The sequence below is a fragment of the Hemicordylus capensis genome, chromosome 1 (assembly GCF_027244095.1).
Source record: "Hemicordylus capensis ecotype Gifberg chromosome 1, rHemCap1.1.pri, whole genome shotgun sequence".
Lineage (NCBI taxonomy): Eukaryota > Metazoa > Chordata > Lepidosauria > Squamata > Cordylidae > Hemicordylus > Hemicordylus capensis.
In genome coordinates, this window is record NC_069657.1 from 375,422,947 (window position 1) to 375,449,751 (window position 26,805).

Genomic DNA, 26,805 nt, shown 5'->3' on the forward strand with positions numbered 1-26,805 from the left:
CAGTGAGTGGCGTGAAGTATAATTAATGAATTCCTTGCTTGTGCTTTGTTTGGCATTTGTGTGCTTGGCTGTTATTTTGGAGAAAGCATATGTACCCAAGCGCTGTGCAGAACGTCAATATGACCACATCAATTTTGAAATGATAGATGTTACAAATTAAATTGGCTTCACCTTGTTGTCTTTTCTCCTTCCTGTTCCCCTTTCAGATATGAACAACCCAAGTGTGATAACAGTGCCAGAGCTCATCCAAGCAAAACAAAAGATTTGTTCAAAGGACGCCAGCTTCAAGGTCAGTATATAATAAATGGTGTTTAGGTAGGATGTTTATTCAGTGAATTAACCTGGGGAAAGACTTCATTCTCTAGGGCTCGGAGTCCAAAGCAAAAATTTTTGGAATATTGCTCTGTTGATTTTCAGTGTGAACACCTCTAGAGCTGCATTGCAAATTGAGGTGAGTGTGATGCAGCAGGGAAATGTTTAACTAAAAAGCAGAAGGTTGCTGGTTCAAATACCCGCTGCTACTATATCGGGCAGCAACAATATAGGAAGATGCTGAAAGGCATCATCTCATACTGCATGGGAGGAGGCAATGGTAAACCCCTCCTGTATTCTACCAAAGAAAACCACAGGGCTTTGTGGGCACCAGGAGTCAAAATTGACTTGACGGCACACTTTACCTTTTACTTTAAGTGACATTTGCTGCATTGGATCTTGATTGCACTATCCTAGAAATTGGAAGGGGAAAATGCTATTGATAACAATGGAATATAATCGGAATGTGTAAATTAACATCTAGAGTAATGGTTCCAAAAAGACATCAATAAACACAAACAATATGCTGGGATTGTATACATAGGGATAACATTTCAGTAGAAATATGCATGTTGTCTGCTCATTTCAAGCACAGAAAATGTGTGATACAATTCCAATTCCAAACAAAACTCGTTTTCAGTCAAAAGGCACCGGGGGAAAAACTTGGTTACAGAGAAGCAAGTAAAGAACTAACCATCAGTATTTTATAATACTGTACTTCTTCTGTGGAACTTACTTTGAGCAAAGTGCAGCTTGGATTAAAAACTTTTTTTTAGAAAATTGAGTCAATTAATTATTGATGAACACACTCTTCTTGGTTCATCTTGAAATCTTTTTTTTGCCTTCTCAAGATTGAAAATGCTAAAAAAAATACCTCTCAAGGATCCCCCCCCAGGCATTCACATAGAAAATTCTTTAAAAACAAACAAACAAACAAACAAATGATTTAGCATACACTCCTCCCTTTCTACCAGGTCCACATCCCAGTCAACAACAATAAAAGCAGCTGACATTCTGACTAAAGAAGTGTGGGTGCTGTGAGAGGATCAAAATATCAGCACTTCCTGACTAACTGCACTGTGGAAGGGGTAATTTTTGACAACCTTCCTTTCCCCAGGAAGCCCTCTGTGCCAGTGTGTACAGGCTGTGCAGTCCTCGGGGACATATTTTTGGGTGGCATAGAAGGCTTCTTGGGTAATTCTATAATTCTGTTCCTCTCTGCACCAGCAGTTCCTTAATCAGGATGCCAGCCTCTGTATTGGTGAGGCTGCCACCTACTTGCTGTCCTCTACGACTACAAGCATTTATAGACCACTTTTCAACAGAAGGTTTCACAGTGGTTTTCAAAGAACAATAAATAATAAGATGCTCACCTGTCCCCAAAGGGCTCACAGTCTAAAAAGAAATGCAAGGTAATACCAGCATTAGCCACTGAAAGACTGCTGTGTTGGGGCTGGATAGGGCCATTTGCTCTCCCCATGATAAATAGAAGAGATTCGCCACTTCAAAAGGTGCCTTTTTGCTCAGATAGCAGGGGTAGCTGCTAAGTGAGTTGGGTTAGTTAGCTAACTGCTAAGTGGGTAAAGTTAGTTAGATAACTGCTCACTGCTGCAGCCACCACCCCCAGCACACATAGGAGGCAAGCTGCACCTATCCATGATCCTGCATCATGTAGCTCTGCAACCTTGGAGGAGAGGTCTATCATCGGCTACTAGTCGGAGGGCTATAGGCCACCTCCAGCCTCAGAGGCAGGATGCTCTGAGTACCAGTTGCATGGAGTAACAGCAGGAGGGAGGGCATGCCCTCAACTCCTGCCTGTAGGCTTCCAGCAGCACCTGGTGGGCCACTGTGTGAAACAGGATGCTGGACTAGATAGGCCTTGGGCCTGATCCAGCAGGCCTGTTCTTATGTAACCTACCACTGAAGAAAAACCTCCAATCTTCCCCATTGGATGGATTATTAGTAGGAAGGAGAAGGACGAGAAGAAGCTCACAAGAGCAAAGTTTTCTGAGTGAAAAAAGTATTCCTGCTGCTCCCCAGAACTTTGGAGACCGCATCACATGCAAACAAAGTCATTTGTTCCCCAGGATAGTTTCATGTCCTCTATAAAAGCCCCTACTTGGCAACACTTGACCATATTCTCAAGTTGCAAATCTTAGTTCGCAGAAGTCTATTCACTTTTGCATATTAAAGGTGAACATATGGGGAAACTGCACACACAGTCTCTCTTGACTGCATCTATCCTATTCAGCTCTGTCCCTGAAATCCTTCAGTGTACTGATGGTGCTCTGCTTTTAAAGTTGCCCATGATGCTGTATCCTACTCTTCTAAACTTTGCTCTAGGTGGGAACATTGTTATCATGCTTCTTCAAATTGCTTTGAGAGAATAGCCACTGTGGGAGCCAGCTAGACGGCTGTGCTTTAATTTTTAAAGGAGCTCAGTACTGGGAGCCAAGATGGTGCTAGGAAACTCTCAGATAATTGTGCTGTTCTGAGGACCATACTCTGCAGGAGTATTTAGAACAAGGTTTAATACAGCCCAGTTCATAACCTTTATCTATTTAAGTCCTCAAATGAGTTAAGTGTTATTTCAGTGTTGAACAGATCTTGGACTAACCTTCATAAGAATAAATACTATCCACAGACCCAGCTTCATCATAAACATTTTAATACTGATTTTAATAGGCTGGCATGAGAAGGTGCCAAATTTCACACTTCCCCTCATTCGTCCTGATACTTCACCATATGCATTTCTCTACTAGAGCAGCAAGTAATGATGTAATCACATTCAGAAACGCTTTCCCAAAAGCACAGTTGACTAAAGTTTTCCAGGCTGTCTGTTCCTACCTGGTAATTTCTTTTTGGATTAGATTCTAAACTTTAGAAAGACAATGCTCTTTGAAACTTCTGCCCTTTTGTGCTTGCACTACCATTATTATCAGCCTATTCCCTAACCACAGCAGCAATATGAACCCATAATTGCTATGAAGTGATGAATGGAACATGGATTTGGGCTCTCTTTCACAAATGTTGCTCACCCTTAAGCAACCTCTGGCTTGCAAGTCCTTTGTTTTTGATGTTATTATAGGGCAATGCGCCCAGTAGTTTCAATGTGTATGCACTTTTTATTTATTTGTAACCTTTTCCAAAACTGTGAGCATGGACATCCTCCATCTTCGATAGATGCACTTCAAAGTTCTCCCACATAATTATCTTACATGCCAAGCTTCTAATTATTCTCTCTCTCCCCACTGAGATTACTTGGTTTACTGCCTACCTACAAAAGCCACAAGCATGAACTCATTTATTCCAGAGTAAGTTTACGTCAAAGAGATCACTTCAGATTAAACAACTCTGACAGCAGCCAAAGTCAGCTAACCTCACTGTTCCACCAGTGCAAAGCTTGGTCAAATCAGTAGGACTTGCAATGCCACAAAATTTTGAACACTCAGTGTGAAAAATCTTTCCTCCTCCCCCTCTCTTTATTCTTTAATATGAGGACATGATGAAGTGCTTTTGCTTAAAATATGCAAACTTTAACTACATGACCAGCAGAAAGTCACATGTTAATGCCCATAGTCTCTGATCAGGCCAACTTTTTTTCTTGATGAGCCTACTTAAGGGATTTTTTATGTCTTGCGTGCCCAGTATGCATAGCTCCTGTGTCCAGCCCATCAGTTAGGTGATATTCTTAGTGGACTAATTTCTTTTTGTAATGAGAATGCAAGCTACTGGCATGGTTTGCAGTAATCTGAATCTAGGTTTAATGTAGGTACTGACATCAGCATGATTGTGTGAAACTACACCAAGGCAGGAATCTCATATTAATCTTGGATCATCAACTACCTTAGGATCTCTAAACTGAAACATATTGATCAATTTTATAACAATTTCCCTGAGATGAATGACATCAGAGCTGTATGCAAAATCATACCTCTTATTCAGGTCAATCCACAGCAATTGCATATATGGGTAATGACCCCTGGCTTTACATTTCTGGTGCTTCTGCTGTTAATCTTGTACTTCTTATATACTGCTTGACATTCAGTGTTACATGACTTATGGCCTTATGATTGGCCATTTCCTCCCAACCACTCCCATGCATGTAATCCCAAGAATGGATATTAAATAGAGGAAAGCAGAAGCGCCTCTCTATATTGTGCAAAGTCTAAAGCATTTGGGGAACTGTAGTTTTTCTTACCTCCTTGCTTCCAGTCTCTTATAAGGCAAGGATAAGAGAAGAAACTAGAATTCTGCCTCCTCCTGCCCATCTATTATACTTATTTATTGAAAACATTTTGTATACATAAATGCAGTTCTTTAATTATATACAGAACACATGTGCACGTGCGCACGCACATGCACACACACAGAGTTTTATTTACCCATTACAGTAATTTAAATTCATCAAAACATATGCTTATTCTGGCACATTGTGTACAATTCTGGCTTTAAAAGCCTGGCTTTTAAAAATATTTAAATGGTTTTTAAAGGAGTTTTATTTTAATATTTTAACTGATTTTATTTGGTTTTTTAAAATGGCTTTATTTTATGTTTTATGTTAATATTTAAATTGTTTTATTTCTGATTGCCTTTCCGTGTAAACCGCCCTGAGCCATTTTTGGAAGGGCGGTATAGAAATCGAATGAATGAATTAATGAATCCAGAGTTGTGGGAAATCAATGCATTTGTGTAATGGGTCTTTCTTGCTCCTTTCCCTCACCACTCCACCTTCTGAAGGTCCGCGTGTTCTCCAAAATGGTATGACAGGAACACAGGAGTCTGCAAGGGGAGGGAGAAATCATGGGAAATTGGGCAAGGGGCTGTTTTTCAGCTCCTTCCTGCACCCCCTGTCATGCCCTTCTGGAGGGTACTCTGACCCTCAGGAGAGGTTTGTCAGGAGATGCAGGGGACTGCAGAGAGGGAAGGCTGGGAAAGCTTCATTGTACAAGCAGACTTCTACTTGCATAACTCAGGATCCCACCCAATATCTCAATCAAACTAATTTTAAAGAATCCCTTATGTAATACACATATTAAAAATACCAAGTAAATTCTCTAACAAGTGACTTGTTAACTTTTCTGTAAACTAAAAATAGCATCTATATTAGAAGGAAATTTTCAGTATTAGCATTGCCCATGGTTTCTGTGATGTAATTGGAGTTTCTCTATAGTAAGGAATCCCCACATTTTGTGTGGCTCTCACCCTTGAGTGTCCACCTTTGTGTCTAGCGTGAGATGGGATGGGGCAAGGAGGAGGCAGCGGCCACCCATTATTTACCCCTCAGCTGACAAGGCCTGGCCAGATGGACCAGAGACTCTCCCTTTGCTTCATTCTCCCTTTGCTTCACACTCTGGCCATAGAGGGACATGAGCTTCCTCATCCACCCTAAATTAAATCTTGGCTCCTGTTTGATGCTTGTTCCTCTCTTTGCTGTACATCTTGTCAGCTGCTGGTTGACGGGACCAGGAAGAAATTTTATCCACCTCCCTAGTTGGCTGCTGAAATCTGAGGTTTTCACTTTCCTCAATCAAATGACAGCTTGTTTCCCAGCATTGTTTTATCCCATAATTTTATTCATGGCTCTTTCTGCCATGACTGTTTCTGGCACTGGAGTAATAGACAGGGACCATAATTTAAGACGTAGACAGAGTTGGATGCCCTTCTGGCCTGTCCACTTTGTGGGATGGAGTGACACTGCAAGCAGCGTAAGATGATCTACACTATCTACTGTATTGGGTCATCCCGTTCTTCCAAAATCCCCAGTGGATAGGCTGTGGGATATTCTTTTGGCAGTCCCCAGCTGTGGGCTATTCTGTCAGCAGGTGGACTGAAAGATTTCTTCTATCTCCCTAACTGTTATCCACCCAAATCTATGGTAAATACACTCAGTAAAGTTGTGGCCTGTTTTAAAATCAATTTTAGGTTGACTGTAATCCTTCTTGCTCCCACTTCCACATATTTCCCATTGTGGGCACAGCCACTGATTTATCAGTGGAATTTTGTCAGACTTCCCAAGTATTTTGCCAGTTTGTTTTTACTGGTGTGAGAGAGGATAATAATACAACTGCATGATTTATGAACATATTATGAACCTGAAATGAACAGTGATCTCTTTGGGTTATTTGGAATCTGATGACCAATATATATGTCTTGATGTGTCTTGCTTACATCGTGGCCTGTTCTCTGGTTTGTGTTTCAGTCTGGTTGGCATAATCACTTAGTTGAGCTGTGGGAGACTATTTTGTGCTTTACACAGCTTGTTCTGGTTGACAATTCTCTTTCCTCTATTGTTCCATGATGAATTTTAATGTGGGAATTGATAGAAACATAAAGTGCTTATATTCTGTGACTTTGTGGCTGGATCACATAAGCTATTATGTGACTAGATGCTATTTTTAAAGGGAAGCAAATGCATCATAAACTACAAGATGCTAACTGATTTTCCATTGTACGCATGACACCTTGAAGTTGTTATCTGCTCAAATTACAAATGAGCTTATCCCTTACTTCTTAGCCAGAGCCTTAATATAGTGGAGAATGTTTTCATTTTCCATGTTACAGTTTTCACCCTGCTTCAGATGGACAGGCTAGTATTGTCTGTGCAGTGGGAACTTGAAACTGAGTGACAGCCAAACTTAAAATCCACAAGAATTCGTATTAATATTTCATTTACTTTGGACGTCATAGTGATTGCATAGTTGTCACATTGCACATGTTTTTTCTCTGCTGAGATGTGTGAAAGTAAGAGGATTACATTTTCATGATGAAAGCAATTATGTATAATCAATGAATTATCTCATGTGTAAAATAGTTTTCCTGTTACTGAACTTTTTGAGACTTGTCTTCAAATTTTCAAGCAAAACATCCAGTATATTATTGAAGTGAGCTTTGTACACAAATGCTGTGGATCTTAGAGCATGAGATAACCTTTCACATCAGAGATTAATGCAAAAATCATATATAATATATTAACATGAGATATTTGGATAGTAGAGATGTGCACAAATTGAGGTTTGTGCACAGGTTTGGACAAGCAGAGGCGTATCTAGGAAAAATAGTGCCTAGGGCAAGCACTGAAATTGCGCCCCCTGTCCAAACATCTGACACCCATCTTTCAGATAACTTTACCATAATATCAGCTAAAAAATACAAGTCAAGCTCGTTAATCTATTAATCTTTCAAAAACTATTCAGCAGTGGACGTAGCCAGACCAAAAAAATGCTGGAAAACTACAAATTTCAGCATGCTGGGGCTCATGAAATACCCAAATACTATGTGGAGGTGTACTTGGAAAACTAAACAGAAGTGCCTGTCTAATTCTCTACTATTCATTGTAGCATCACAATTACATAAGTTTTAAAATTAAATGGAGAATTGGACTTTTCCCAGATACTCTGAAAATAATTAAAGGATATGCAGAGTAAACTGTGTCACTGCTTGGAATATATTCTAGTATTTCAGGAAGACAGTTAAAATGAGAGAAAGAGAGCAAGAAACTCCCAGTGGGCCTTAATACTAAGGATTTCGCACTGATTCAAAGACAAACTCACCATTAATAGCCATATTATTAAGACATCACATTTAACTCACTTATCACAAGAAGCAAAGTAAGAGCAAATGAATACAATCCTAGCTCATAAGTTTCAGCTCAGTATTCACAAGCCCTGGTTCTCTGTACATAGTGCCAATCTGAATATGTGTACAGTGTCTTATATCATATTGATTTTTTAAAAAAAACTTTTTACCTGTAGCCCCTTCAGGGGGCTTTCTGAAGGCCTTGGGGGCGTGGGGGGTTTGCAAAGGTTTCCCCTCCCCCCGCTGGCCTCTAGGGCCTCGCAGAGACAATTTGAGCATGTGTGGTGGCCATTTTTAAAAATAATCTTTTTTTTAAAAAATGGCTGCTGAAAACAAAATGGCCACTGTGCATGCTCAAATGGCCTCTGCAAGGCCTGGCATGGCCTAGGGCCTCACAGAGGCCATTTGAGCATGTGCGGTGGCCATTTTGGTTTTGGCAGCCTTTTTTTTTTTTTTTAATTAATTTTACAAAATGGCATCAGAACATAATAATGTAAGAACAGCCTTGCTGGATCAGGCCCAAGGCCCATCTAGTCCAGCATCCTGCCTCATACAGTGGTCCACCAGATGCCTCTGGGAAGCCCACAGGCAAGAGCTGAGGACAATGGCAGCTGGTGCGGGGGCTGGCGGGAGCCACCTTTAAGTGTAAATTAGTAGGTGCTTAGCTCCCATACCACTGCACCTGAAAGCTCTTCTCAGTAGTGATGCACCACCCAGCACCCGCTGTGTTGGAGGATCAGCTCTGGCAGAGGCTATTTGCATATCCAGCAAATGGCCTCTACACACGTGAAAAGGCCAGCTGAGTGGCAGAGCTGTTCCTCCACTGCAGTAGATGCTGGGCGGCATGCTGCTGCTGAGAAGAGCTTTCAGGTGCAGAGGTACAGGAGGAAAGCACTTACTAATTTACACTTAAAGGTGCCTCCCTCTGCCAGCGGCGCCCGCACCAGCTGCCACTGGCTGAGGGCATGCCCTCTCTCCTGCTGTTGCTCCTCTGCTACTTGTATTTAGAGGCATCTTGCCTCTTAGGCTGGAGGTGGCCTATATCCCTCAGACTAGTAGCCACTGACAGACTTGTTCTCCAAGAATTTATCTAAGCCCTTCTTAAAGTCACCCAGGCTGGTGGCTGTCACCATATCTTGTGGCAGAGAATTCCACAGGTTAATTATGTGTTGTGTGAAAAAGTGCTTCCTTTTATCGGTCGTAAATTTCTTGACAATCAGTTTCATGGGATGATCCCTGGTTCTAGTGTTGTGAGAGAAGAGAGAGAAATATCTCTCTAACACAACCATGTACAGTTTTGTAGACCTCTATCATGTCTCCCTGTAATCATCTTTTTTCTAAACTAAAAAGTCCCAGGTGGTGTAGCCTTATCTCACAAGAAAGGTGCTCTAGGCCTCTGATCATCTTAGTTGCCCTCTTCTGCACCTTCTCCAGTTCTATAATGTCCTTTTTGAGGTATGGTGACCAGAAGTGTACACAGCACTCTAGATGTGGTTGCACCATAGATTTGTATAAGGGCATCATGACATTAGCATTTTTATTTTCAATCCCCTTCCTAATGATTCCAAGCATGGAATTGGCCCTTGCCCCCACACCCCAGCCTCAAGGAAGACACAGACACCTTTCAATTTGGGTTAAAGGGCCACAACTTTATTAAATGATCAAATTAGCGAACTGAGTGTGGAATAAACTCCACCCCCCAACAGTGTAGACCTATCGAAGGCTGGGTTCAGATATTTCTGTCCTTCCCCATGCCTTGAATGGGCGACATACCCTGACTCAAGGATTGAAGCAGTGCAAATCTGCTTCATCTCCATCATTGCCAACCAAAAGGGTCAGGGAAACTTCTAGGACTTCATACTCTCCCACCAAGCCGTGCAGCCCTTGTGAAGGTTTGTGAAGCTGGTATCATGGTGATTCAAAGTCCCCGGTGCTGACCAATCTCAAACCCTTCTACAACTCCACCCAGCCCGCACTGTACTTGCCACAGAGCCTAGCTTGGCCTTCCTCCTCCACCACCACCCAAGGTTTCAACAAGCCTCTGCTGCAGAATAGCCAAGTACAAATTGCACCCATCTGTGACCCATCCACCCAAAGAAGAACCACTCCTGGAATCTGCAGGAACAGATCGTGGCAAATTCGGTCAAGGCTTGTTGAACCAGGGAGAGCCCAGTTCGCTTACCTAAATCATTTTCGCCCAGGTGCACATCCCAACCTTAGGAGGGACACTAACTGCTAAATAATCCTCCAGCGCTGGAAGCAACGGGCTCCACAGCAGACCCTTGCTGCCCAACCAGCCCACACTGGCACGCTTCCTCAAACCAAGTTGGGTACCATCTGCAAAGTGCTGGCTTGTTTGTAGGCCCAGAAAAAAGGAATGGCTGCAGATCAGAAGACCATGCACAGGAGCCACTGTTCTGCCATCACCTGCCAAAAGAACAAAGGTCAAAGACACCTGGCAACAGGCCAGAGAGTAACACAGCCCTGCCTAATGCACGCTAACACATACGCACTTTGGACTTCCAACATCCAATATGCTTAAATGCAGCATCATCAGAGCCCATTTTTCTGGCAGTTGTCACAGCCCCAGTCTGGAAAGGGGTACAAGCTAAAGAGGTGAGCAGGTTTACCCATTTTAATAAGTACTTTGTGCAGTACAGCCCATAGCTGACATTGCCTCAAAGGCGTGCCATTAGCATGTAGGAACAAGTGTCCTCCAGTGGGCGGCTGTAACACACTGTAGTGCCGCAAAGCCCAAATGGGCATAAGGTGCCATTCCCTGAACTAGCAGGCACGATCCTCTGGCCTTTACCTTTCTGGTCAGTCTTTGACCTACTCAGGAGCAACTATGCCCTAGTGCTATGAAGGAAAGGTCACCTAGCATGCATCTTTTAGGGCCTGGCCATTGCATGGGAGGATTTCAGCCAGCCAGAAGGCCACAAAATGACACTATCACCACTGCATGAAATATTTCCATCTCCTAAGGGGAGTTACAAAGGTATCACAAACTTCCAGACACTCAATGGTAATGGGCCGCCCCTGCTCCCAGATCCATGTTGTCTCTCTAGCCCACCCTTCTAGCATGTGCCACACCTTGCCATTCCCTGTATGATCCTGCAAACCCAAGCCAGAGATGCAAAGGGCAGGGCTGCCCAGCAGCCTGCTAATGTGGAAACACCCCATCCAGAGGAGTCTAGACGCGCTAAATACTGCATGAGATGGCCCCCAGAGCGGCTTCAACCACCTCCTAGGGCTGCCCTTCCCATGTGTTAAGCAAGTAAATTCATCACAGCGGAACCCAGCCACGCCCAGCCTTGCTCCACACCCAGCTGGAGCCCAGACAGGCTGAAAATGCTCCTCCAGTCCCAGGGCAGGAGCTCTGAATAATCCGCCCATTGCGGCAAGGGCCACTGGGATCCCGACCGCCCCACCCCTGCGCCTCCCCCCCCCACCGCACCCCAGCAACTGGCATGCTCCCCAGACACTTCCAGGGGCCATAGCCCCAACGCCAAACCGTCACAGAGAGAGCTGCCAGGATACCGGTTGTGCCCAGCCCTCCCAAATGGGCTCCTGTGCCGCTCTCTGCTGCTGCTCCACCGAAGCACGAAAGGCCACGTGGCTGGGCAGGAGATGCTTCACGGAGCTCCCTTCCTGAAGATCAGAACCAACTGAAGTGGGGAGGCGAGGGACAGCCTCAGCAGCATGCAAGCTGTGCCTCCCCTCCAGCCCTGCCCACTCAGGGCACTCCCAGCAGCTGTCTGCGGAGGGAGTGGGACCAAGACCCATCCCCCCAAATGAGGGTACAGGATGGGCATGTTCACAGCTGCCACACATTGAATCAACGCTTTCAACAAACGGTCCACCAGGACCCCAAGATCTCTCTCTTGGCCAGTTACCTTCCTTGTGTAAGCACTTCTGTAACAGAGCTAGCAGCTCTTTCCTTTCTAATCGGAGTTCTTTTGTTTCAAACCTTTTTAAAATAAGCAATCATAGATTAACATAACTCTGAATATGGATACCTATCCATTTATAATATCCTTCTCTATTCTGGACATCCATACTGTGAGTAGAGGAAGCTGGGCAGACTATAGCAGTAGTTCCTCAATGAAGAGGACTAGGTATGGCAAGTCCATTCCAGATTTCCAGCACCATTATGTTGAATTGACCATTTGTGTCATCCATGAGCTGAGATCCTGTCTGGTTTATTCCCCTACTTTCCCCTAAGGAGCAGGACCTAGCACCTAATTTAGATGAAGTTTTATGTAGTTGTAGCTGTTTAACTCTTTTGTTTTTATTTTATTCTTACATTTATATCTTGCTCTTCCTCCAAAGACCCAGAGCAGTGTACATGGTTATGTTTGTTCTCCCAACAACCCTGTGAGGTGGGTTAGGCTGAAAGATAAGTGGCTGGACCAGAGTCACCCTGTGAGTTTCGGGGCTGAATGGAGATGTGAACATCGGTCTTCCTAGTACTAGTCCAACACTCTAACCGCTACACCATACTGCTTCTCCTTTTAATAGGTTATGGTATCTGTCTGAAATAACTGTAAATCTTTGAAAAAAGCTTTTTTCTACATTAGGATTAAAGGGAAATTGATGAGTAATGGCCCCAAAGTACAACTTAATATAACAAAGCCTTGCATTTCACTCATCCACACTCCATACAACCTATTTGACATGGTTTACAAGTGAGCAGTACTGAATCTTGGCTCATGAAGAATTACCAAAGACTTCAGAAGATCCAGTATTAAGTTTCCTAAAAGCCTATAGGTTTTTAATTTCTTTCTTTCATTTGAGGCTGTTAAAGTACAGAGCTTAGACATTCTGGACAATTCTTTTTAATTTTCCCCCAGTGCTACATTTGTCCATAATTTCCTAAAAGGGAGTCCATAAACTTGCTAAAACTATTTTTCTAAGTAAATCTAAACATAACTGTGGAAAATAATTGATAGTTCACAAGTGAATATAGTTTTTATTTTATCAGGAGTAATTGTAATTGAGAAATTTAAAATCCTTCCTGTCTACACATTCCTATATTAGTCATTTTTTAATATCAGTGACCTAAAAGAAAAATAAATGAGCCAGCCTGCTTCCATTTTACTGATCATCAATTAATATATATATTAAGGAGAATGAATGAATGACATCTCAATTAACACATTGAGCCGGGTCTCACGATCAGTGAGACCTGGTTTGTAAGAGTGAGTGGGTAGAGTGGGCTAAGCCCGCTCTTCCCGCACGCGAGCAGGGCGGGAGCCCTGGGCAGCCAGATCAGCTGCCCACATGACTGCTGGCTCCGTGATGGAACCGGCGGGGGCTGGGGAGTTTTAGGGCCTTGTGGCCCCAGGAAGCTCCAGTATGCCCTGGAGGGCATACTGGGGAGACCCCAGAGCCAGGAGGTTGCTTTTCAGCCTCCCACCAGGGGTCTACTCATGAGTAACCATGGTGCGGAGCCGTGCCGCAGCTACTGACAATTAAAAAAACCCTGGGTTTGCAGAGCACTCGCTCCGCAAACCCGGTTTAAGGGGCAGGCTACTTGAGTGGGTTGCCCACTCAAGAACCACTGGGCTTGCAGCTGAGCCCGGTGGTTCTCATGACCCTAGAAGATCGGGCTAGCAGAGGCTAGCCTGATTTTCTACAATCGTGTGAATAGCCTCTGTGTGTTTTTTGTGTGCACACACTCAGAGCCCTTTCTCACAAGCTGTGAGAAAGAGCTACCTGATTTGCGGGGAGGATGCCCTAAAGAGCTTACCTCCCCACAGATGATCAATCCAATGCGCCTGGGTGGGCGGATTGCCCACCCACACGAGCACCGACTGCTGCCAGTAGTTCCGAGGGTCGGGATATCGGGATGTATCGCCACATGTTGCCCCTGCCCCTTGGAGCTCCAATAATGTATCACACGAGTGTGCAATGCATTATAGGGATCCCCCATCCCCTCCCCGAGTCTGTCAGCCTCAGCTGCCTGCAGCCGTGGCTGACTCACGATCCAAAAAGCAGTCTTCGGCGAGCACTTGCTCTCCTAACCCCATTTTGAAGGGTGGCCCTGTAGGCGGGTTTGTCAGCGGTTCACACATGCATGCAAAATTGGGCTGGGCTCCCTTAACCCGGTTTTGCACTTGCATGTGAATAGCCTCATCATGTTGAGATGTCAGCCAATATATGTCAAGAGCAGCTCTTTATGGACTTCAATTTATGTTGAGGATGAGAGCATTAATATTCCATTATTTTTCTTTCAGAACTGTAATGTAGGGCAAAGTGCATTTTCTCCCTTCTTTGCAACCCACCCACCCCCAAATATTTTTCCTGATGCCACATGGCAGAGGAGCCCATGTAAATTATTTTGAAAGAGCATGTAAGGTTCCACCTCCTCCTGTGTAGAGGGTTCCAGACAGCCTCAGAATTATGGCTACTGGAGGAGCGCAATTCCACTTTCTGGCAATCTGTTGGTTTCACAAACTGCCCAAAGGAACTGCTGCCACCAGATCTCCAAGGGGGTCACAGAGCTCCTTCTCCTGGCAGTTCTCCTCCTGGACTGTCCCCTCATCACTGGCCACCTCTGGTATATATAACCCTTGGTAGATGGGGCAAGTCTCACGAGCACTATATTTCGCTTGAGTTGCCCCCGATCCTGCAATGACTCGCCATCTTCAAGCGACGATGTGCGGCTATCCTGTGAGGGCCAGGCAGACGCTTCCTGGCCGGGGCAAGCAGCCACCTCTATGGCTGCATGGCCAGGAGGGACCGACACCAGCCACACTGGGAGGATAAGTTCCTGGGTGCCGGCCCAATCCCTTGCAGTAGCCTGTGGCCTGTTGGGGTATCCCCGACAAAGTGACCAAATACTATTGAGACTATACCATAATTCCTGTTAGAAAATATTTATGTACATGAGGCCTGAGAGAGATAAAATGAAGCTGGCCTTTGATGTTGTTAAATAGGGATGTGGGAGTTAAAGTCCCTTGGAAACATTATTACATGACTCTGGCTTTTGCTGTTTCACCAGAGCTTAATTTAAACTCCAGGTGCCATCAGAATGAACCTTTGATCACACAGGGATCAAAATATGATTAACATATTTCTCCATACTGGACAAAACATTGATGCTCTCCGCTCAAAATTAATAACCTTAAGGAAATGTTTCACAAGAAGAAAGAATTGAAATAATTTATGTTATAGTGAAAATAGTTAAGCAATAGCAGAATCTTCTCAATTCGCAATTAGATGTTTTCAAGAAAAAGCTGGGTGTTTTTTAAGAACGGTTAAGTACCGGGTATCTAGACTAAGGTTCAAAAGCCCAGGAGTGTGGAATGTAATGAAACTGTTGCTCTTTCTTCCTACAGCTCCATGTGGGGTTGGGCCCTGCCTTAGGATGGAGGCAAAAATCTGACATCAGTTACACCATTACTGTATATAAACTCAAATGGGGGAGGGGGCAGTAGGAAGAGTGAGCACCAGCAATATAACCAGTCCATATTCTCTGGTTACCTACCTTGCCAGGGATGTGCACAAATCAATCTTTTTCATTCAATTTGTGCCCAAAACAAATCACCTCTGATTTGTTTTGTATCCAAATCTACTCCTTCCAAGTCACCTCAGATTCCATTTGTATTTGCTTTGATTTGATTCAGATTCAGACTGATATGGACCACTTAACAAGGTCCTAGGTGGGACACTTGGTTGATTTTTAATGACTTTTTAAAAAGTTTTTACTGATTTTGAACATTTCCACCATAGGAAACGATGGAATTCAAGTTGCCATATCCTAACGCTAAAAAGGATCCCAAGCGTTCATTTAAAACAAACAAACAAAAACCTAAGCTCTAGCCCTTGTAGAATTGGAGTTATGGAGCAAAATGTGCAGTCATTATTTTTCAAGTGGATTCTTTGGTGTATAATAACTTTTCCTCATAATGAATCCCTATAAGGATTAGGAACATAGGAACATAGGAAACTGCCATATACTGAGTCAGACCATTGGTTTATCTAGCTCAGTATTGTCCTCACAGAGTGGCAGTGGCTTCTCCAAGGTTGCAGGCAGGAATCTCTCTCAGCCCCATCTTGGAGAAGCCAGGGAGGGAACTTGAAACCTTCTGCTCTTCCCAGAATGGCTTCTTCCCCTGAGGGTAATATTCATTGCACACTTTCATTTCTTCTGTTCATTTTGACTGTCATTGGACAGTGCCAACTGTCAACTGCCATGTGCCAACTACAACCGCCCCCCACACACACCTGCAAGGCAGTGGGGTACTCATTTTAATTTTTAAGAATATCAAAATGTTTAAATTATTTGGTGTCTAATAACTTTTCCTCATAATGAATCCCTATGAGATCTGGTTAGATCCGGATGGGGGTGTTCCCCTCACTGAGATGTGTCCACCTGGCTTCTCTGTGTTTCCTCATCCCCGAGGTCACGGTCGGGGGGGGGGGCGGTGTCGCAGTGATTTTTAAAGAAGATCTTAAGTTGATCAGGGGCCCTATCCCACAGGTGGTGGGGTGCAAATGTCTTTCTGTAAGTCTGGGTCGAAGTGGCAAACCTGGGCTTCTCCTGTTTATCAACCTCCTCGTTGTCCATCTGCTGCCCTTTCCGAGCTCCTTGATTTGGTGTCAGGCCTGGTGATTACGACCCCTAGACTTATGGTTCTGGGGGATTTCAATCTTCCAGCTTCTGATGGGGGTTCGATGGTTTGGGAGTTCATGAGCTCTATGGCAATGTAAAAATAATAATATGGCTACCATGGGCTTGTATCAGATCATTTCGGGCCCAACTCATGTGGGTGGACATACCTTGGACTTGGTTTATCTTTCAGGGCAATGGCAGGCAGATCTGGTCATGGAAAATATTGTCATCTTTCCCCTGCCATGGTCCGATCATTTTCCGAATAATATGCAGATTGCAGTGGCCCCCTGTCTCTACCGGGACAGCACTACAACACGGATGGTCCGCCCCAGGTGCCTCATGGATCCTGTCGGATTCCAGGAGGCTCTTGGGGGCATTCCTTGCAACCTGGTAGGCGTTTCTCCATCGCAGCTCATGGAATCTTGGAACATCGAGGCCATGAGGGCGTTAGATGAAATTGCTCCCAAGTGTCCTCTTACGGTTCGTGGATCCCGGCTCCCTTGGTTCTCTGAGGAGCTTAGGGAGATGAAACAGACCAAAAGACGCTTGGAACGTCATTGGAGGAAAACTAGTGCCGAAGATGACCGAATGCGACTACTTGCCCATATTTGGGAATATTCTAGGATGATAAGAGTGGCGAAATCTTACTGCTTCTCCGCTCTTATCTCATCAGCTGACTAAGGTCCAGCAGCCTTATTTCGGATTACCCGCTCCCTTCTTAGGAGAGAGGAGCCAGTAGACGTTCAATCTGGCTGCTGTGATCAATTTGCTCAATTCTTTGCTGATAAAGTCACCCGCCTTCGGCTAGAGTTGGACTCTACTTCTGTAGGATCTGATCAGATAGAGGAGATTCTGCCCTGTGATGTTATATGGGACACCTTTAAGCTGGTCAAGGATATGGACACGATTCTCTCAGGTATGGGTGCGGCAACATGTTGCATGGACCCTTGTCCCTCCTGGCTGGTTAGAACAGCTGGTGGGAATGTTAATTCTTGGCTGTTAATTCTTCATACCAGCAGCCCTTAAAGAGGTGATAGTTTGCCCTCACTTGAAGAAACCCTCCCTGGACCCTGAGGTCCTTGACAACTATAGGCTGATCTCTAAGCTCCCTTTTGTAGCGAAGGTGTTAGAGAGGGTTGTATGTGCTCATCTTGAGAGGGTCTTGAAGGAAACTGGTTATCTTAATTCTTATCAGTTGGGTTTCAGGCCTCGGCACAGCACAGAGACAGCATTGCTCACTCTGGTAGATGACCTTCTTCGGGACCTTGATGAGGGTAGTGTCCCTCTCTTGGTTCTTCTAGATCTCTCAGTGGCTTTTGACACTATCAATCATGCTATCCTCCTTGCCCGCCTGCATGGGTTGGGTATTGGGGGCACTGTCTTACAGTGGTTCTGTTCTTACCTTAGCGGGCATGTCCAGTCGGTATGCACTGAGGACAGATGCTCTGACCCATGGCCACTCCTTTATGGAGGTCCACAGGGTTCAGTTCTTGCCCCTGTCCTCTTTAACAGCTATATGGAGCTGCTGGGTCAGGTCATTTCCCAGTTTGGGGTGAGATTTCATCAATACGCTGATGATACTCAGCTGTATATTGCCATCCCAGACCATTCTGGAGGTGCTGTTTCTGTGTTTACTCGATGCCTGGAAGCTGTTAAGGTCTGGATGAATCAAAATAAGCTCAGACTGAATCCCACCAAGACTGAACTACTCTTACTCAGCCCTCGTACCGGCCAACAGCTGGATGTGAACTTTGTTTTAGATAGGGTGGTGCTGCCGCAGAAGGAGTTTGTATGTGATTTGGGGGTCCTTTTGGACTCGCACCTCCTGCTTGAACAGCAGGTGGAGGCTGCAGCCAGAAGTGCCTTTGCCCAGCTCCATCTGATTCGTCAATTACGCCCTTACCTTGATCAGCGAGCATTAATGACAGTGACCCATGCCCTTGTTATCTCCCGCCTAGATTATTGTAACGCCCTCTATCTAGGGTTACCTTTGAGGGTGATCAGAAAGCGACAACAGGTCCAGAACGCAGCAGCTCGTTTACTTATGGGTGCCAGAAAATATAACAGGGTAACACCTCTCCTGCAGTCATTGCACTGGTTGCCTATTCTCTACCGAGTTCAATTTAAGGTCCTGGTTTTGAGCTTCAAAGCCTTGCGGGGTTTGGCACCTGTCTACCTACATACCCGCCTTTCCCATCCAGTTACATCCCATCCAGTCAGATCTGCTCAGGTGGCCCTTATGTCGATCCCTGATTTCCGAGAGGTTCGGGGTGCTAGGACCCGTAAAAGGGCCTTCTCAGTTGCTGCCCCACTTCTCTGGAATTCCCTTCCCCTGCAGATTCATTTAGCTCCTTCCTTGTTGATTTTTAAATCTCTATTGAAGACTTTTCTTTTTTGCCAGACTTTTACCCTGTAGTTTACCTATTTGTCCCCGCCCCCCGCTAGTTGCTTTAGTTTTATTTAGAATGTAATTTTAATGCTGTCTTGTTTTGCATGTTTTTGTATACCTCCCAGAGTCTTCGGAGTGGGCGGTATATCAAATGTTTCTAATAAATGAATAAATAAGGGCTAGAGCTTAGCTTTTTTTAAAAAAAAATGAAATCTGGGAGAATTAATAGGAGGGATGTGAGTCTCAAATTGATTCGAATCGAAATAGGCACAATTCAATTTGTACCCGAATCTAGCCAATGGACCACAGGGGTGATTTGTTTTGTCTCCAAATCACCCGAATCAGCTAGATTCAAGTACAAATTGATTTGTACCCCAATCAATTTGCACATCCCTATACTTTGCCACTAGCTCTGCACACTCTCACCCCTACGGATTTCAGTGCAGAATCAGCTGGTAGCCATATGGGGCCTGGTAGAATTGTTTGCTTTTCATCCAAATTGCCTAAAGTAGAAGTTTTTTACACACTCTGCAGTGGGACACAGGATGGGTTATTTGTCTAGGTTTTAGAGGGTGGTGCCTTAATTAGCATAGCCCCTGGTCACAATAGCAAGTTTGTATGGGTGCAGAGAGATTGCCATGGAGAACCATTAGTGTGCCCCTGGAGGTACTAATGAGTGAAAATGGGCTTTCCATGGATCCACCGCTCAAGTCTTTGGGACTCAAGAAGGCTGAGAATGGAACCCCTCTTGAGGGATTGCTAGCCCCATCCACTTGGAGCCTTGGGGCTTGAGGGATAGTGAATCAGGCAAATCCCAGCCCCAACAGACACTGGGAACTCTAGCTGAAGCTTTTGCTCAGAGCCTTGATGGCTCAGTAGATTGAATGCACATGCAGTACCTGTTCCTGCTGCCGTCATGCCACTGCATTCTAAGTAATCTAATGCTCAGTGTTGTGGACCACTTTGGTGCCATAAGTGCTCAGGGGATCCCTCGATGAAAATCTACATAATTATTTACAAGGAACAAATCACACACAAATATACTATTTTTGCAAACATCCATAGGCCCTACAGACAGCGTGTGCATGCACATTTGTGATTATTTTCACATTCCAAGCTTAATTACTGATTATGTCTCTCAAATAGCAGTACAACTTGCCATGCCTCAAAGTTAGAAGAAGTCCAAGATTTGGACAGTAGGTGCATAGATGCCTTGGTTTGAATTTGCAATAAGAGTTTCTGCAAGTTCTTTAAAATGCTGCTTCTTGCCAATAAGTGTCACTTCTATTTTATCCTAGCTAAAACATAAGCCAACTGGCTTTGAGCCATATTCTTCTAAACCTTTTTAAAAGCAAAGAGTTTATTTTGTATACTTGGGTTTAATGCATTGATGCCTGGGCTGGGTAGCATAATGGATTCTTCTGCCACCATCAAGACCCTCACAAACTCCCCCTTCTCTACAGCTGGTCCTTTGGTTGAAATATATTATTCTCATTTTATCAAAATATTTCATGAAACTCCACAACAGGGAGTCCTAAAGGAAGAGAAGGAACTGCTTGATATGGATATTTCAGAAACAAATTATTACCAGAACAACAAGTTCTTACTAGAGCTAATCTGCCTACATTCCTTTCACTATAATCTTAAGTGATAATTACAATCTTCACAAGTTAGCCCACTTTAGTCTTAAATGTTCACATGTCTGCCATCTTCAATCAGGGTGGATGACATCATCACAAACTACACCCTTCAGCTGTCCCTATGCATCCCTACACCTGTAGCAAATTTGGTTCAGATCAGTTAGGTGGTTCATAAATTAGCCCACTTGCACCTCAAAGATGTTAATGTGTCCACCGCCTTGAATGGGGTGAGTTACATCATAACAAACTACACCTTTGACGTGTTCCTATGTGTCCCTACAACTGTACCCAATCTGGTTCATAATGGTCCATATTGTTTGTGAACTTGATAGGGGGGAACACACAGAGAATGCTGGATGATCTCATAAGCTTACTTTCCTTAAGGAAAGTAGGCAAAAAACCAGACACCCCCTATCTAATATATTAATCTTGCCCTCCACCCACCCACCCACCCTGTCCCCTAAAACTGCTTTGGGAACTTTTGTTGAAAAGCACTATATAAATATTCTTCATATTTATATTCGTATCTGAAGATTGTGCAGTGCCAGCAAAACTGAAGGACTGACATTGGACACATTCACACATAACACGGAACTGAAGTTGCAGGGGCCAGAGATTTCCCTACTGTTATGTCTGAATGTGTGCAACTCTGGCCTCGTTTGTCCACGCCCCAAGGTTGCACTCTGCAGTCTCCAATTTGAACCCTCGTTTTGGAGTGAATTACACTGCTCATAACCAGGGTTTCAGTCTTGAAGCATTACGTCTGAATGCAGCACTGGAGGTGGCATTCGGTCAAGACTGAGTTGAGGGAGGAAGCTCCTCCCTCCCTCTGGGCATGATTGGCTGTGCAGGCTGCCCTTCAAGCAAGAAGGATGCCCACACAGCCAGTTTCCCCTCCTCTCTGCAGTCTCCCTGACTGCAAAGAGCCCACGCTTTATTTTGTCTGAATGCGAACAGGCGAGCGGGGGACCCACAGTTTTGTATTACATGTGAATGTGGCCGTATAGTTGTTGTTTGGAACTGCTTACTCTTCTGATTTTGTAATTCTTGGAATGCATAGGCTTTTAAAAAAATGGTATGTATATATTTATTCCATATTATTATTCAGTGTGTGTGTGTGTGTGTGTGTGTGTGTGTACACATGCATGAAACTATTTAGCACACTTCTGTTCATATGTATACACAGTTCGCTTTATTTCCCATTCACAGTTGGGAAGATCTTTGGAATCTTATACATATTTTGAAAATCCACAGACTGAAATCAAGCCAATAAAAAGTTCTTTTTTATTTGTTTTATTGGCCCAAATTCAATCTGCTGTATAAGCTGTTTTACTACATAGTTTTTCATTTCTTTATCAGGAACTGGTGTAACGAGCATTACAGAAACATTGCCAGATAGACAATAACAGTGTTTTTACTATCCAGTTTTTACAAAAGAGCTAAACTGTATATAGGGTTTTCCTTGCCTTGTCAAGACTTATTGTTGCAAAAATGATTTCCTCTAACACTACCTAACACAATCCAGATGATAGTGAAACAACAACAGAAAGTCATGTGCTTAACATTTTTGGCTTTATAACCAGCCAGTGCTGTGGTGACCTATGGAAGGCTGCAAACCGATGATGTAATTGTCCTGCGACATCTGCAGAAGCCTGTTAGCATCGTAGAGTAGTTCCTGCACTAGGTGAACCTAGCCCTCCCCCAGGGTCAGTTGCTGATCTGTGGTGACATGCAGCTGTAGCTTATGCACCGTGTAGAGCACATCCTTTGCATACAGAAGGTCCCAGGTTCAGTTCTTGACATTTCCAGCTACAAGGAGATCCCAACTTGAGACCTTAGGCAGCCACAGCCAGTCAGACTCAGCATAAATTAATTAGTCTAGGGATGCTGGTGCAATTCTCCTGAAATATCATAAATATTTATGATGTTTTAAAGTTTTATTTATGGTAATTGTAATCTGGCGATATGATTTTTAGGTTTTGGTTTGTAAACCACCCTGACATTTTATATGGAGAAAGGTAGTTCCGTCGAGTCGGTGTTGACTCCTGGTGACCACAGAGCCCTGTGGTTTTCTTGGTAGGATACAGGAGGGGTTTACCATTGCCATTTCCCATGCAGTATGAAATGACGCCTTTCAACACCTTCCTATATCACTGCTGCCCGATATAGAAGTTTCCCATATTCTGGGATACACACCAGTGGGGATTCGAACCAACAGCCTCCTGCTTTCTAGGCAAGTTATTTCCCCGCTGTGCCATTAGGTGGCCATTTTATATAGGGAGGTATATAAATAAAGCAAATAAATAAACTAATTTCAGGGGTTTATTAACGTTTGCCTCCAGGGCCGTAGCTAGGGGAGAGGGGGCCCATGTTCGCCACTTTCTCCAGCAGCCCCTCAGTGAGGAAGATAAGAAAATAGAAAAATAGGGAGGTGTGGAGCTGGCGGGGGGGCTCAGAAGCTGGGGGGCCCTGTGCTCAATTATAGCAACCTCCAAGGAAAGCCCAATTTTACAAACCCCCACATTCTTCTCTGACTTGGATTATGTTGGAGCTAGGACCCTGGCAGCATCAGCTCTTGGCTGCAGTGTCTCATAGTGACCACTGGGGGTTTTGAGGGTCATGGATAAAAGTGCTGGACTCCTCCCCTCTTTGTTCTTCCAGTGTTAGTCTCTCTTTTGTCTCTCCAGAGATGGCTGTTTGTTTTGGTCTCTCTCTTCAGCCATGAGCTACAGCTGAAATTAAGCTGCAAGCGTTTTCACATTTGTTTACAACCTTTTCTTTGAATAAAACCTTGTAGTTCTTCAATCCTAAAGAACTGTCTCAAGACCTCTTACTTTGCTGCTTTCTCACCAGACTGGTTTTGCTCTGCTGTTTGGGGATTGAACTGCCATTCTGCCCCTACAGATTAAAATGTGAGCCGAGAAGAATTGCTCATTCCCTCTCACCTTATTTAACTTAGTGGAGCACTCCATTATATTAAATGGAGGCCAAATAGGGGATTTTGAAGGCTGTACCTGAAAAATGGGGAAAGGGAGAAAAGCTAACTACCCTACAGGAGGCCCTCTGACTTTGAGGGATTGACCTGTGAGGGACCGACTTTCCTCCCACCCCCACCCCTATTTTCCAAGGTGCATCCCTTTCAACGGGCCTCAGAGCTAAGCAGTAAAGATTGGCTATGAAACCACCAATTGGCTATGAAACATGTTCTGATTATTTATTTATAGGTCAAGTAAATAACCCATCGATGTTTCATGGGCATAATCTTTGAGCCCTGCTCTCTTCTAAATACTCCTTAATGAGTGTAGAAGAATTTAACAGTTAAATGTAAGAACGTTCTCATTGCTATAGCATTCAGACTGATTAACTGCCTCTGCTAAACAGGTGTCCTGGTAGCTTGATTTGCTGGATCAGTTCAAAGGTTACCATACTTCATAAGAGCAGGACTTGTATGGTCCAGAAGCTGTATTTTTACCTAGAGTTTCCTGGGGGGGAATGCTGTATTATGGAGCTAGCATTTCCAGTGTTTATTAACCAGAACTTGCTGTTGGTCTCAAGTCATATTTACTTTTTAAGGTCATTAATTTCCCAGAGACAGACAGGTGGATTGATGAAACCAAGGTCATTTGGGAAGAACGAGTGTGCTGGGAGATTAAAAACTCGCCACTTCTTCCACAGTGAAAACCTTGTTTTGTAGAATTCCTCAGCTGCTTGGGCTCTGGCCTTGGAGATTTCTTCAGGCACTTGGGTGAATGGCTCATTGTTGTTAGCTCTCCTCCATCTGTAACTGTGAAGTGTCATGGGGCATACTTCACTTAACAGTCACTTCTTGTTGCAGACTGGAGCAGGGAGAGGGAATGTGAGCAGATGCTCATTGGTCAAAGTCTCGAAGGATGGGGTGGGTGCGGGGAATGTAGCCCTTTTTAAAAAAAATAACTCCTGCAATAACAAAGAATGGAATTCAAATACTTTTTTAATTTGAAAAAATAGAGGGATATAGATTTCTTAGCATAATGCTCCATTTTAATTAGGTATATTGAAACAAGAACAGCCAATAAGCCTTTTATATCAGGATTGAACCTTGTGAAATTTGACCCACTGACTCTGGCCTTACAAAGGTGTACAGAATTATGTGTCTATGCGAGGGGGTGAGAATGCTTTAGTCACGTTCTATCATTGTCCCTCTGTCTGTCTCAGAAGAACCCTGGTCCCTTGGTTGAATTTATACTGTAATAATACCTGAAAGTCCAGTTTCTCCCATACAAACCTACCCATCAAATAAGATCTTATCAGAGGCTCTTCTCCAGATACCCCCACCTTCTGAGGTTAGGTGGGTGCCTACCAGAGAGAGGACCTTCTCAGTACAGGTACCAACTGTGGAACTCTCTCTCTCTCTCTCTGGGTATACCACCTGGTACCTTCACTGTTGTCTTTTAGGTATCAGGCAAGGTCCATACATCTGATTGCCTTTTATTAAACCTGTTGCCCCTTTTAAATGGACAACCATTTCAATTGGCTCCTTGTTATTGTTTTGTTGTTTCTATTATGTTATGTTGTTTTAATCTTGTTGCTACTATTAACATTTTGGGGAGTGTTTTTTTTTAAAGTGGGATATAAATCTCCCAAAAATAAATAAATACAAGACAGCTTATACTCAGGGAGCATCACGGGCTTGCGACGATCTCTAAACTGCACAGGTGCACCTCGCAGTTGGTAAAAGATACTGGCCCCAATGGATGGGCCCAGTGTCGCTCTGGTCCCTGCCTCCACGGGAGGAGGGGGAGAGGGGAGAAGGATTGCTCCACTCCCCGCCCCCCCCCACAGCCACACCTCAGCCTCATTAAGAATTTAAAAAAAACGCTGTAGGTTTGGCGGGGTGGGCCACCCAAAGGAGGTTGGGAGGCCTCGTGCATGGGGGGGGGCGCCTGGGTGCACCCCTGTTTTCAATTTCTCCTTAATGTTCTCAGCTAAGCAGTGCTGAGTAGTACGTCTCATAGAGTACATGTGCATGACACAGAGGGCTGGTTCATGTACAATTCTAGTAATTCCATAAATCCTGTTATACCCTAATTGGGTTTTACAGAAGATGGAGGGATTATGTGATCAGGTGTACACACAGATATATAACTGTATGTATATACACCTCAGATTATGTCACATCTGTGGAAAACTGAATTCTTTCATGAGACCAAGTCAGCAGGCCTGATCTGGTAAGTCTTATAGGAGTCAGGCCATATTACATGATGGTTTGGGCCTATTCAGTATTTAGGTGGTTCTCTTAGGTCTGAAATATGTTCTTCCAGTTTCTTTTCTCTGCTGGAGATCAGTGATGCTACAGAGACTGAGTCATTGGCACACATAGAGACAGCAACAGCAGCAACAAAAATAGTCAGAGGTCTTGCTCTATTTGAAATTATTTGTGAAGATCTACTAGTATGAGCATTCTGAGGAATGTGTGAAAAATGACAATAAAACAGATCAGAGTTTATAACATAAGCACTTGACCCTGCTTTGTCTTAAAGCTGAAGTTTGAGGTTTGAGATCAGGAAATCTGCAGCTACTTGACCTTTTTGCTTTTCCAGATATCTGGAGCATTCCCAAATGGTGATTTAACTTTGATTAACCATGAAAGAGCAAGTGTGCATCCACTTATGGTCCAGTTTTAAGCCAAAATCCCTAGGAACTATCAGGGAGCACTCCATAGACGATTCAGATTTTTCATTGTTCATTGGCGCTTAGCCCGATTTATGTCCAGGGTTTAAAAAAAACAAAACCCCTTTTTGTGTTATTTTTGGGGGGCAAATTTGAAATATCCATAACTCGCAGTACTTCACTCCTCTTAATCCCATGCTAAAGCCTGCGGACTGGAAAAGCTCCTATTTAATGAGCAATGAGGCCACAAGTCCTATGAAGAAGATATAGCTTGATGAACAGAGGACACTATGTGGTGCAGTGGTGACATTCCATCACACACACACACCAGCAGAAGAAGGTTTTGACTAAATAACCAATTGTAAGTTTACCCCCCCACCCAACTAATACACACTGAAACCGTTAGAAACCCTTCTTATAACATCTCTTAGTTAGATTGCTAAGAACTTATAGGTAGCTGAATTTAAGACACTAACCACCTCGTGCTCAGTTAATCTAACATACAGCACTGTGGCTCCCTGGAGAAACCATCCAAACAATCCATAATGGATTGCTATCGTGTAAGTGGATCTCCACATTGTAACAGGACCCATGACGATTAGTAATCAAACTGCACT

The 26,805-nt window shown here is 43.9% G+C and overlaps 1 protein-coding gene across 2 annotated transcripts in view; it reads left to right on the top strand.

Annotated features, from left to right (window-relative positions):
* Nucleotides 1-26,805, top strand: part of SMOC2 (SPARC related modular calcium binding 2) — a 204,323-nt gene that overhangs the window by 152,915 nt on the left and 24,603 nt on the right. For both annotated transcript variants that reach the window (XM_053297160.1, XM_053297169.1), the window contains exon 9: nucleotides 207-289. In XM_053297160.1, the coding sequence (XP_053153135.1) occupies nucleotides 207-289 (83 nt within the window). The remainder of the gene's footprint in view (nucleotides 1-206; nucleotides 290-26,805) is intronic.